At 42.2% G+C, this 14,183-nt stretch overlaps 1 protein-coding gene across 1 annotated transcript in view; it reads right to left on the bottom strand.

The window, feature by feature from the left end:
- The window catches only part of DNAH8 (dynein axonemal heavy chain 8), a 239,106-nt gene that overhangs the window by 184,639 nt on the left and 40,284 nt on the right, over nucleotides 1-14,183 (bottom strand). The window contains exons 9-12 of the mRNA XM_069726468.1: nucleotides 9,509-9,615; nucleotides 8,555-8,621; nucleotides 7,993-8,179; nucleotides 7,595-7,782 (exon numbers count right to left, since the gene is read on the bottom strand). Of these exons, the coding sequence (XP_069582569.1) occupies nucleotides 7,595-7,782; nucleotides 7,993-8,179; nucleotides 8,555-8,621; nucleotides 9,509-9,615 (549 nt within the window). The remainder of the gene's footprint in view (nucleotides 1-7,594; nucleotides 7,783-7,992; nucleotides 8,180-8,554; nucleotides 8,622-9,508; nucleotides 9,616-14,183) is intronic.

Below are 14,183 nucleotides of genomic sequence, written 5' to 3'. Positions count from 1 at the left end.
TGTGTCCACTCCGGCGTCCTCCTCTGCTTTTCCTGTGTTCCCTGCGGCTTCCACTCTAGCAAACTGCTGGAGCTTTGCCGCCGCCGACATTCTCTTCTGGCATGCCGCGTTGTCCTTCTCCGCCTTCTCCCTGGCGTCGGCGCCATCTTGGCCGGTCCCTGCCTCGCCGGCTCCGGCGTCTCTTTGTCTCCTCCTGGTCATACTCATTGACCTCGGGGCCGCCGCTATACACCGCCGCACTCCCGGGACTCTCCTGCAGCCGGTAAGCGCTGTGAATCGCCGCTCAGCTGCGGCTTATAAGGATAATATTAACTTTGGCAGCGGGAGCGCTCTGTCACGCGTCCGCTCACATGAACGTTCAGGCCACGCCCCCAGGATGGAGACTTTATCGGCCTCTATTCTCTTTGTAGGAGAGGAATGTTCTTGTTCTTTTACAGTTTTCCTAGTGTGACTACTTTATTGTTCTTTCAATGTTGCTGTTTTATGTTTACTCATCTGTTTCAGGTTACAGGACTTGGGTTCTCAAAGGAAATGAATATGTCCTTGTACACTGTTATTTAAGATTAGTTTATCTGAATGGAGGATACATGTAAAACATATACCTGATATTACAAAATGACTTTCAAAGTATATTGATATCATTGCATGAAATATAAGAAGTTTGGGAAATGCAACAAATTTGTGCGTTTTTTTCGTGGTTAAAACAATATTGTTCTGCTATTATATACTTATCTGAATCATACAGTTACGTCCATATATATTAGGACAGAGACTACATTTTTCTAATTTTGGTTATAGACATTACTAAAAATGAACATTTTATTTAAAATTATTTAATTTGTCCAATTACTTTTGGTCCCTTTAAAAACAGGGTGGCACATGTTACGGAGCTGAAACTCCTAAACCCTTCATCCAATTTTAATGTGGATACTCTCAAATGAAAGCCGAAAGTCTGAACTTCAACTGCATTTGAATTGTTTTGTTTAAAATTCATTGTGGTAATGTCTATAAGCAAAATTAGAAAAATGTTGTCTCTGTCCAAATATATATGGACTTAACTGTATGTCACAAAAGATAACAATGGGTGAATCCACAGAACATGGAGAGGACATCAGTATCACTCAACTAGCTCATCACATGCAAGGAGAGTGAGCAAATACCCATTACCTGGATAAAATCACTAATCGATACTGAGGGACGGTTTGTTTGTATAATCTGTACCATTTATGATCTAACGACACTGCTAGTGGCTATATAAATATTCCTCGCCCATACTCTGGTGAAGTTTTAAAAGAAAGTTCTCTATGTTATATACGCCAGATTTGATAATAGGGGATTTTAATAATTATATGAATGCCTATTAGGATAAATTCCACAAGGGAACAAGACAGCTGAACGCATCCAAATCTCATTAGCCAAAGTTATATCGGAAATTGGATATCAGGATTTATGGAGAATGAATCATTTAGATGTGAAACAATTTTTGTGCTACTCAGCGACTCACCATTCTCTTTCCCGGATTGATCTGGCGATCGGGTCTTAAGCGATGCTGACCTAGATTCATCAGGTGGAATATCTGAACAGGAGTGTATCTGACTATACATCATTAAAAGTTAAAATTAATAGTAGCCTCAAAGTAGCGGGAAATAAACTTCCCTGGTGTTCACAGGGAACCTGTGATCAGGATTGTGCATAGGAACTACAGACAGTGTCAGGTCAGCGCCGTTATACTGATTACACTGATACCTGGTGATGAAATCCGCCTTGTGGTTGTTTTTTAATATTTACTTTCAGTTAATAATCTTTATTTTTTTTTTTTATATAGCGCTAACATATTCCGCAGCGCTTTACACGCATTATCATTGCTGTCCCCATTGGGGCTCACAATCTAAATTCCCTGTCAGTATGTCTTTGGAATGTGGGAGGAAACCGGAGTGCCCGGAGGAAACCCACGCAAACACGGAGAAAACATACAAACTCTTTGCAGATGTTGTCCTTAGTGGGGCTTGAACCCAGGACTCCAGCGCTGCAAGGCTGCTGTGCTAACCACTGCGCCACCGTGCTGCCCAGTTTTGAGTTAATGATTAGAGATGAGCCACTTTGATTGGGTCAGGGCTTATTTGGCAAACTATAGCACTTACCGAATAAGCTGCAGAGGGAACTCGGCATCCTGAATCGCTCCGGCCGATCAGCTGTTCTGAGCCGCAGCTACATGTGAAGTGACTGTTACACAGCTGTGATACATGCAGCTGCGGCGCCGAACAGCTGACGCGATCCAGGTATCTGGGTTTAATCTGCAGCTTATACGGCAAGTGCTATAGCTTGCCGAATAAAAGGGAACCCGAGCAAATTCGCTCATCTCTAATCAGTATAATGGCGCTGACCTGACACTGTGTGTAGGTTACTGTGCACAATCCTGCTGACAGGTTCCCTTTAAATCCCTTGTGGCTACAACTAATCGACATTTCCCTTGTGAATGAAATCCCTGAATATATTGGACTAAATGCCGACTCTGCATCCAAATTTATAATTTGGGAATCTTTGAAAGCATAATACAAGTGGGCTGCTTATTAGGGATATTAGAAAGCATATATCCAAATCTAAAACTCTACACAGGAATCTTCAAAATAATGATAGAGACTGAAAAACTTCAAACTTTAGTAACTGTGAGGCCTCTGGGAAAATATGACCATCTTGTGGCTACAGCAGATAATAAAAATATTTAGAGTCAGGTGAAAGTGTCGGACACCTGTTAGCAACCATACTAAGATTCCAAGAGGGAAAATCTCATATATCTTATCTACATATTATTAGGGGAGATTGTGTAAAAACGGAAAAGGATATTATAAAAGTGCTAAGGGAATATTATATAAATATATGCAAACCTATGTCTACTGGGACTCCGATAGAAATAGAAAGATACGTAGATGATATCACTTTACCTAGTCTATAAGTGGAGGAGGGAGGGATATTTGATGAGCCGTTATCTTTGGAGGAGTTCGAGATTGCATTGCAGTCCATTCCTAATGAAAAAGCACAGGGTGCTGATGGACTACTAGGGGAACTATATAAAAAATACTCTGAACTATTATTATCCCAGCTGTTATCAGTATTTGAAGCAGATGTTGAGGCTTGTCACTTACCAGGATCTATGGCTGAAGCCATAATCGTTTTAACACTAAAAAAGCAAATCAATAAGAAAAATATGAATGGCACTGAGAAAAACCGCTCTTAGTACACACTGTTAAAGGATGAATAAACTCTGAATCACGGACACCTTCCAGAAACCTTCACCTTGCTGGAGGTGCTTGCTGTGAAAAAAGTGCATGAAAAGTCCAAAGAAACAAGAAAAACAGCAGCAGCACTCCAAATATTGGTGAAAAAACAACCTTAGTCCTTTATTGCATAATAAAAATCATGGACAAGGTATTGCGAGTAAACAAGTGCAGATTATGCAGGCAAATGAAACAGGACGATGGCCGTTTCGCGCAATAAGCGCTTCCACGGGTCCAGAACTCTGTCCATGATTTTTATTATGCAATAAAGGACTAAGGTTGTTTTTTCACCAATATTTGGAGTGCTGCTGCTGTTTTTCTTGTTTCTTTGGATCCATCCAGAATAGACTCGTAGAGACCCATTTCTATCGTTCGGGTGGATGTAAAAATTATTGCCAAGGCTTTATCGCACAGGCTTCTGAGGGTTATCACAACTATCATTTATACTGAGCAAACTGGATTCATGCCAAACAGGTCTACTCCTAGGAGTCTAAGGAGGCTGTTCCTGAATCGTCAGCTATCTTCTAAGGAGACTGGGGATGGGACCTTATTGTCTCAATGCCGCTAAGGTTTTCGATAACAAGAATTGGAATTTTCTTCAGAGGGTAATAAACAAAATGGTGGTGCGGCTACAATTTATGTCATATGTGAAACATGTCTGCCTGTCGGAGGTGGTGGAGTTGGCGAGGGGCACACGGCAGGGTGCCCCGTCTCTCCTCCTCTTCACCATTGCAATTGAATCGTTAGCCTGTTTTCTGAGGGCTTCTCCTGATATAACTGGGTTCAGATGTGGCGGGATAGAGGAAAGAGTGTCGTTATATGCTGATGACATGTTGATTTATTTTGGGAATACTCAAAAATCTATGGTGCCTGTAATGAATATTATCACAGAATGTGGGAAATGGTCTGATTTACTGATTAACTGGGATAAGTCAGTATTGATCCCGGTGGACAGTGGTTTGGATATATCAATTGTGGAAAGAACGAAAATTAAAATAGTTCACAAACTCAAATATTTGAGAATTCACACAACAGTAAAACCACTGGATTATACTGAACTTAATCTGAACCCTCTACTGGAAAAATTTGCTATGAAAATCAAAGCATGGTGTAAATTACCCATGTCAGTCATAGGTAGGGGTAACTTAATTACAATTATACTGATGCCACAATCATTGTATGTAATTCAAAATGCACCTATATGGATACCTATGAGATGCTTCAATAGGGTACATGGTCTGCTTAGCACACTTTTATTGAAAAAGAAACAAGCAAGAATAAGACTTGAATACTTACGAAATGAAAAAAAGCTTTGGGAGGTCTTGCAATTCCAAAAGGCATGGATTTATTTCCCTGCATTTCAACTTCAACAGATAACAGGGTGGAGGCATGAAACAGAAAATGACAGCGGGGAAGATGATCATAGAAAGTGCACCTTGGAAAATACCGATAAGACTGGTGGAGGCCGGGAGTCAGAATATAAATGGGTCTGTGTATACAACCCTGGCCATGGTATTCAAAGATTGGGATAGAGGAAAAAAGATTATGGGGATTGAAGGGAACACCAAATTTATACCCCTGTGGTATAATAATAAACTGCTGGAACTTCTTAAATTGCAACATTTTTCAGAATGGGGACAAGAGGGTATTAATACGATAGATCACATCTTAAAAGAGGGCACTCTCAGGAGGATTGAACAATTCCTATTAGATTTTAATCTGGCACACAACCAACTGCATAAGTACCTACAATTCAGACTTGCCTTTAATACACAAATAAAAACACAATCCATAAGTATAAACAATAATCCCTTTATTACGGTCGTAACGGAGACATCTTCCTCTAAATAATAAATATCCCTGATTTACAAATACCTAATATCAGACTTTCTGAAACAGTTAATGATGTCGGCCATTTAAATGTAGGACAAAGGAATACAATTATCGAACTTACTCCATACTTATCAATAAGTGAAGCGCAAAATTCGTCACAACTGTATCTCATACACAGAAAATGTAGAACTCCTATCTTCTATACAAAATAGGAATAAGATCAGATGACAAATGTCCAAGGTGTAAAACGGAAAATGCACACTTAATGCATATATTCTGGGAATACCGGGAATACCCTGCTCTGGGAAATTACTGGAAGGGGATATTTATGTTAATTCACAGAGTATATAATATTGACTTACAGATAAATCCTAAAATATGTATCCTGGAAATGCTTGACGATAAACTGGATTTCGATCCGATATAAATAAGTATCTCTAGAATCTTATTCCAGGTCAGAAAGTGCATAACTATTCGAAGGATTTAAAGTACACCTCTGTCATTATCAAACTTTAAAAACAGAATGAATTCCATAATAAGAATGGAGAAGAACATACCGGATTTTCCGTATAAGACAACTGGACGTATAAGACGACCCATAACTTTTCCATTTAAAATATAGAGTTTGGGATATAATTGCCGTATAAGTCGGGGATCATCTTATATGCCAGGTGTCGTCTTATACGGCGTGTGCCGAGCTCTGCGGTCGCCGCATATGGTGCGGGGAGCAATCCCAATGATGAGGTGCTTCACCGGGAAAGGTGTAAGTGAATTAAGCCTGCCCTTGTATTCTATAACCTCCCTGCGAGATCTGAAAGGCAGAGAAGGGCAGGCCAGACGGGTGAAAGAGCAGGAGCCACTTCAATTCCATCCTCACGAGATCTGAAAGGCAGAGAAGGGCGGACCAGACGGGTGAAAGGAGGTAATAGGATGCAAGGGCGGGCTTGATTTACTTACACCTTCCCGGTGAGGCACGTCATCATCGGCACTGCTCCCCGCACCATATGCGGAGACCGCAGAGCTCCTCACCCGCCGTATAAGACGACACCTGGCGTATAAGATGACCCCCGACTTTTAAGATGATTTTCAGGGGTTAAAAAGTCATCTTATACGCCGGAAAATACGGTATATAAGAAAAGAAAGTGTCACTCGTGGTTTATTGCGACAGAGAGGAGCCAGAAGACAGCAGCGTCTGATTTCTCCTACTCCTGCAGTGATTAGAAGCACTTCATCTTAAACGGTGCAGGTTCCTTTTAGCAGTGCAGGGATTAATCTGATCAGTTGAGAGCTCCTGGAAGCTTTCCTGCATTAAGGCTCTCAGCTGTGCACGGTTATCCACTCCTATCTCCTATATAATCTGGGCCCTGGCTAGCACTCATTGTCAGAGTTAACTTATGCTGCTTGGCTGGAGGTTGTTGTTGGTGGTTATTGGGGAAGACGTTTGATTGATTTATCTGTGACTGTTGCTAGGTTTTGAGTGTGTGATAATTCTCTTTCTTCTCCTACTTTGGTTTAACCCCATCCTCCACTCCCCGATGTTTTCCTTTGTTGTCTGTGAGTGTATATTTGTATGTTTGGCATTTTCCTTTATCCCTATTTGTATTACCTTGTTAGTCTGGTCAGTGTATTACGGTACACTACTAGTCACCTCTTCCCTGGGTGGGGGAAGGGTACAGCCTGATGGCGGATTCAGGAGATAAGGCAAGGTACAAGGCTCTGGCGTCTTCACCATCAGAAGTACACCGGGGAACAGGGCGAGCTAGCGTTAGGGACAGGGAGGGAACCCCTTGTCCGGGAACACCCAACAACAAAGTCGTGACAGAAAGGCTAGTGTAATTACTTAGGGATAGAATGATGGATTTACTGACACGGCTGTAAGCAGGATATACGGTATTGAAAGCTAACTCTAATTGATAAACATGAGGAGCTTTAGAATAGGCAATAATTCCGTTGAGATTTGTTTTTGCTTGTTCTTCTTTTCATATGTATGTGACATATAAATGTTTAAATGTGTTTAGGTTTGGAAAATGGAAAATGTTTTTGTGGATAATAAAAATATACAATTAAAAAAAGAATCACCATTTTGAATAAATGCTCATTGAAGCAACCTACCTGATCTGTCTTTCACTCACCCATGGTCATCACAAAAACAGAGCTGATGTGGGTTTTCATTTCATTCATTCTTTTCAGTTCACACTTCACGTTATTGATGTATTTGATGCAGTTTTTTTGATGCAACATCAGAATAGGGACAAGGCAGGATGGCCATGGACATCGCTGTGCAGAAGTGGCCATTATCTAGAGCTGCACTTTCACTGTCCTGGTCTTCCTGGTCATTTAATTGTTGTTTGCCACCATTACCTACCTCATACCGAGCTTCCCGGCATAGTCTTCTTCATTTACATCCAGTCTAATAGATCAACTCCTTATACAAATGACACACCAAGAGACCATGCAAAAACGAGAGGCTAATTTCATAGATTTACCTTTATTTTAGAATCTCTATCTTCGGTCCACAGGTTTCTGTAGTTTTCGAAGACTTCAAGTGCTTTCCTTGCATTGTCTTTTAGTAAATGCACAGACGTAGACAGGAGCATGACAAACTCAGAAATGGTCACACTCTGAGAAACACAGGAATAAAAGTTTCTTGCTGCACGGTCTTCTTTTATCATTTCTGCAAATAAGTAAATACGTGAAACCTGCACAACAAATGGAATGATTGTGAGGCAGAGAGAGGGAAATCGATTTTTTTTTCTTTCTGCCCCACCAGCCTGGCTCCCCAGCCAGTCGATTCCCTAATTGTGAAGGGGCTGTGGACGGTGCTAGTTATGCATTATTAGGAAGCAAACAAAATGTCAGCACGATGACTGCAGCTAATACATACTTTCATCTGCTCTTCTTTGCTGCCAATAAACAACACTTGCATAGTTTGAGGTGGTAAAATCTAGGTCAGAAGCGCTTTCAGGCACTGTCCCCTGCTCCCACTGATAGACCGAGCGGTTCACTTCCAGTGCCATGTGTATCACATTATTTATCGCCTGCTGGATGATGTCCAGGCTTGGAAGAATTACCTGTAAAGAAAACAGACTAAGTTGAAAATAAAAAGTTAGGACGGTAAATTTAGGTGAATCACAAGCCAGGACTCTGATCACCGTGAGGAGAAGATGATGGGGAAGACCCCCTAATGCAGCATGGTTACCATGTTAGAATGTATTCCTGATTTTATACTACATTTTATACCTCTGCCACATCTGCGATCAGAGAGGACACTGCTTGATCCGGTCTCACGCTACTGTACCCCTTGATTGGCTTTGTTTAGACCAGGTTTTGTGGTGCATTTTAAGCCATGTTTCCTTGCAAAAAAATGCACTTGATAAATGTGTCAGACTGGAAGTGAATGTGCCCCGATGTGTGCAGGATTATCCTCCAATATTATTTATACTTACAATGTCAGTGACGACCAGGTGAACCTCTGTCGTCAGGAAGGGATTGTCACACTGATCAAATGGGTCACTAAAAAATGTGAGACAGGAAAATATGACCATGGCGTCACGTCAACAAGATGGTGATGTTACCAAGCTTCATGTGACAGAGCTGCACTAATAAAAAGGAGTATTAAGCTAAGCTCCTATCCCAAAGTTCCAATCCCAATATGTAGTAGGTGTAATTACTGTACATTAATAATATCAGCAAATACCTCCAATTACAAATGCAGTATAGTTTTTCTGATTCTCTATGTCTCTTTCCTCATGTGCAGGCATTGCAGGACCTAAGGTATCCATGGTTACGACCACTAGCAACTAGCTTTCACTTTATCAGTAGTCGTAACCATGGATACCTAAGGTCCTGCAATGCCTGCACATGAGGAAAGAGACAGAGAATCAGAAAAACTATACTACAGTTCTAATTGGAGGTATTACTAATATTATACTACTACATATTCGGATAGGATGTTGGAGATGGGAATACTCCTTTAAGTCTAATTCTGCTTTTAAAATGACTAGTATTTTAAATATACATATAAATCGAGTGACTTTACTAAGAATTTCCGTTACCGTTATTCCTATTTTTCGCGCAATTTTCCATATTTGTATTGAAAACTGCCAGGATATGGTCATATGGCTATTTAATATGCTGTGACCAAGGCCAAGACCTCACTGTGAACGTCATGGCACAGAATCTATATATCGCTGGAGGGTTAGAGAAGTGGGACCCGGGACACAACTGTAAATAAAAAGATCCATTTCCATAAACTAATGCCGTTATATGAGTAAATGGTGACAGACAACCAGTGGATCAGACAACCAGGTGCAGTGGATCTACCGCATTGTTACATTTGTGCCGATAAATGCGGCAGTCAGTAATGTCACCTCGAGTTATGATGGTGTAATAGAACATACCTTGAAAGAAGTAATTTCCTTTTCAGAAAATCAAGTGAAAGACGAGTGCATTTTTGAAGACTGTTCACCACCAGACCAATGAAATAAGAGCACAGCTTTTGACAGTGCTGCAAAATACAATGCAAACAATATTTTGTTTGTGGAGTTCTAAAACCTTATTCCGACAGAAAAGAATGCAATAAAATAAATGCACATATTAAATATAATCTACCAATACATAACAGACTGTATCCTGACGCTCGGTGATATGACCTCCCCTACCGCTTGTTTTCTGTCTTTGATTTGTGCTCCTGTAAAGATGCCTGGCACTACGGGGAACAGGGATATTTTTTTGTGCTGATGTAAAATGAAATGAATGAATCAAACAAAAACTGATTAGTGAATTCAACAAAGTTTATTGTCACAAGTTCTTCATGGTTAAGAAATATAAGAAAAAGATACATGCACATGACAGGGATCACCCAAAGCAATCAAGATTTCAAAAAAGCTTTATTACAGAACCAGAAAACACATAAAAGCAATTAAAAATCCTTAGAGGATAGTTCACGTAGATACAAATCAATAAATAAAGGGTAAAATACCCAAGCAGCGGTACCCCTAGGCTGGAGATCATAACATGTACAGACATTAACAGGAGAACTCACTTAAAGCCGGATCCCAGCAAACAAATAAATAGATAAAGTCCCTCCTAAATCTGTGTGCATAGGCAATGTGTCCTGCCCAATGGTCACAATAGAGACAATATAATATCAATCAGTGCGGTGGGGTCCCCAAGAGGATCCCCTGACTCTGGGCCCCCAAAAAGAAAAAAAAATATCAAACAAGGCAATGGTCAATACTTAGCCCCGGCCCTAATACAGTCAGCAGGTCGCCCCAGCATAAAGTCCAGCCTGCGGGATACCCGGACCCACGCGTTCCGACACTCGTGGTGTCTTTCTCATGGTGGATGTCATGGGATCCTCTTGGGGACCCCACCGCACTGATTGATATTATATTGTCTCTATTGTGACCATTGGGCAGGACACATTGCCTATGCACACAGATTTAGGAGGGACTTTATCTATTTATTTGTTTGCTGGGATCCGGCTTTAAGTGAGTTTTCCTGTTTCATGTATATGCTGCGCTGCTGTAAATAAATATCTGCACATGATATGATCTCCAGCCTAGGGGTACCGCTGCCTGGGTATTTTACCCTTTATTTATTGATTTGTATCTACGTGAACTAACCTCTAAGGATTTTTTGAAATCTTGATTGCTTTGGGTGATCCCTGTCATGTGCATGTATCTTTTTCTTATATTTCTTAGTCTATGCTTCTGACATGCACTAGGTGATCCCCATTATAAGTATTGGAATTGCACTATATATTATTGTTAGTGAATGGTGCCCGTCCATATGTTTGTTTGAAGTTCTTCATGGTTCACACCTTCAGAGATGATGTCTACTTTGCGTGACCTTCACTTGACCATGCAATCGTTAATATACACATGATATGGAGAACAGTTTGGTGCACAAGTCTCGCACATAGAATGTCAGTGGATAACATCCAACCCCCTCACCTCCGGTATATAACCTCCGGCGCAATTGCCCCCAGTGCCCTGCAGACCACCCACACGCTATGTGCATTTACTAATGTGACAGAATGGCCAACGCTCACTGATACCAGAGCAGTACTATAGAAGCCGCAGGGGTAAAAATGCCGTTCCTGACATTTCATCCTCCTGGATCTTCCCCCATCCCCTGTGATGAATGAAAATTGGAAGGAACCACCGCAGCTCAGCCACGAAGTGAAGACCCTATAATGTTACAGAGCGGGGGGCCGAGTGCTGAGGAGCAGAGGGCAGAAAAGTTACCACTGCTCTGCTGACCCCATAACTGCAATGTCCAGACCTCCTCTGTTATCAGCTATCATGGAATAAAGACCTATACAACTAATATCAACACACCTCTATCACGCCTCCTGATGAGCTAATAGGCGAAACGCGTAGAGGCGGAGCGGCATCTTATCATCATTGAACTAACTGATAAGTACTACCTGCCTAGTTCTTACCTTATTCACCTTGTTAGGAAAACTCCGGTGACTATATGGCATTATACATGTATGTGTCACTGCTTTTCATTTATGTCAGGGCTGCCATGGGGCAACTAGCGACAGCTCATGTTGAGCGGGGGAGCCATATCGTTTATATAGGGTGCCAACCTCTGCTGGCAGGCGAGAGGACAGCCTGTGAGGCGACTCCTAGGGAGAGGTAGCTCATCTACTGATCCATTTTATTGATTATCTTTCATTGCTACCATTAGCTCCTTCTATGCAATTGCCAGACCCATTGTTTTTATTGGTACTGGTCACTACTTATGTTCGTGTCCCTGGGACCACTTTCTAAAAATTCGCCCCTTTTTGGATGATTAAGTTGTCAGCTCACCGATCTTGGATATGTTTCAGTTATTTCCTTAGTAATTGTTTATTTCATCTATACTCCTTTTTCCCTATCTTTGGTTAGGGTGTTATAGGGATAATAGGGACAGCCGTCAAGAAGCAGGGGTGCCACTATCATACATTATAGGGTGCCAACCTCCGCTGACAGGCAGGCAACATACATTACAGGGTGCCAACCTCCGCTGACAGGCAGTCAACATACATTACAGGGTGCCAACCTCCGCTGACAGGCAGGCAACATACATTACAGGGTGCCAACCTCCGCTGACAGGCAGGCAACATACATTATAGGGTGCCAGCATCCGCTGACAGGCAGGCAACATACATTATAGGGTGCCAACATCCGCTGACAGGCAGGCAACATACATTATAGGGTGCCAACATCCACTGACAGGCAGGTAACATAAATTATAGGGTGCCGACCTCCGCTGACAGGCAGGCAACATACATTATAGGGTGCCAACATCCACTGACAGGCAGGTAACATACATTATAGGGTGCCGACCTCCGCTGACAGGCAGGCAACATACATTATAGGGTGCCAACCTCCACTGACAGGCAGGTAACATACATTATAGGGTGCCGACCTCCGCTGACAGGCAGGTAACATACATTATAGGGTGCCAACCTCCACTGACAGGCAGGCAACATACATTATAGGGTGCCGACCTCCGCTGACAGGCAGGCAACATACATTACAGGGTGCCAACCCCCGCCGGCAGGCAGGCAGCATACATTACAGGGTGCCAACCTCCGCTGACAGGCAGGCAGCATACATTACAGATTGCCAACCTCCGCTGACAAGCAGGCAACATACATTATAGGGTGCCAACATCCACTGACAGGCAGGCAGCATACATTACAGGGTGCCAACCTCCACTGACAGGCAGGCAACATACATTATAGGGTGCCAACATCCACTGACAGGCAGGTAACATACATTATAGGGTGCCAACCTCCGCTGACAGGCAGGTAACATACATTATAGGGTGCCAACCTCCGCTGACAGGCAGGCAACATACATTATAGGGTGCCAACATCCACTGACAGGCAGGCAACATACATTATAGGGTGCCAACCTCCTCTGACAGGCAGGTAACATACATTATAGGGTGCCAACCTCCGCTGACAGGCAGGCAACATACATTATAGGGTGCCAACATCCACTGACAGGCAGGTAACATACATTATAGGGTGCCAACATCCACTGACAGGCAGGTAACACATTATAGGGTGCCAACCTCTGCTGACAGGCAGGTAACATGCATTATACAGTCATGGCCAAAAGTATTAACACCCCTGCAATTCTGTCAGATAATACTCCGTTTCTTCCTGAAAATGATTGCAAACACAAATTGTTTGTTATTATTATTTTCATTTAATTTGTCTTAAATGAAAAAACACAAAAAGAATTGTCCTAAAACCAAATTGGATATAATTCCACACCAAACATAAAAAAGGGGGTGGACAAAAGTATTGGCACTGTTCGAAAAATCATGTGCTGCTTCTCTAATTAGTGTAATTAACAGCACCTGTAACTTACCTGTGGCACCTAACAGGTGTTGGCAATAACTAAATCACACCAGCAGCCAGTTGACATGGATTAAAGTTGACTCAACCTCTGTCCTGTGTCCTTGTGTGACCACATTGAGCATGGAGAAAAGAAAGAAGACCAAAGAACTGTCTGAGGACTTGAGAAACCAAATTGTGAGGAAGCATGAGCAATCTCAAGGCTACAAGTCCATCTCCAAAGACCTGAATGTTCCTGTGTCTACCATGCGCAGTGTCATCAAGAAGTGTAAAGCCCATGGCACTGTGGCTAACCTCCCTAGATGTGGACGGAAAAGAGAAATTCACAAGAGATTTCAACGCAAGATTGTGCGGATGTTGGATAAAGAACCTCGACTAACATCCAAACAAGTTCAAGCTGCCCTGCAGTCCAAGGGTACAACAGAGTCAACCCGTACTATCCATCGGCGTCTGAATGAAAAGGGACTGTATGGTAGGAGACCCAGGAAGACCTCACTTCTTACCCCGAGACATAAAATAGCCAGGCTGGAGTTTGCCAAAACTTACCCGAAAAAGCCTAAAACGTTTTGGAAGGATGTTCTCTGGTCAGATGAGACAAAAGTAGAGCTTTTTGGGCAAAGGCATCAACATAGAGTTTACAGGAGAAAAAAAGAGACATTCAAAGCAAAGAATACGGTCCCTACAGTTAAACATGGCGGAGGTTCCCTGAG

The sequence above is a fragment of the Ranitomeya imitator genome, chromosome 5, assembly GCF_032444005.1.
Source record: "Ranitomeya imitator isolate aRanImi1 chromosome 5, aRanImi1.pri, whole genome shotgun sequence".
Lineage (NCBI taxonomy): Eukaryota > Metazoa > Chordata > Amphibia > Anura > Dendrobatidae > Ranitomeya > Ranitomeya imitator.
Note: the sequence above shows the minus strand (reverse complement) of the source record. Positions and strands in the feature narration are given on the sequence as shown.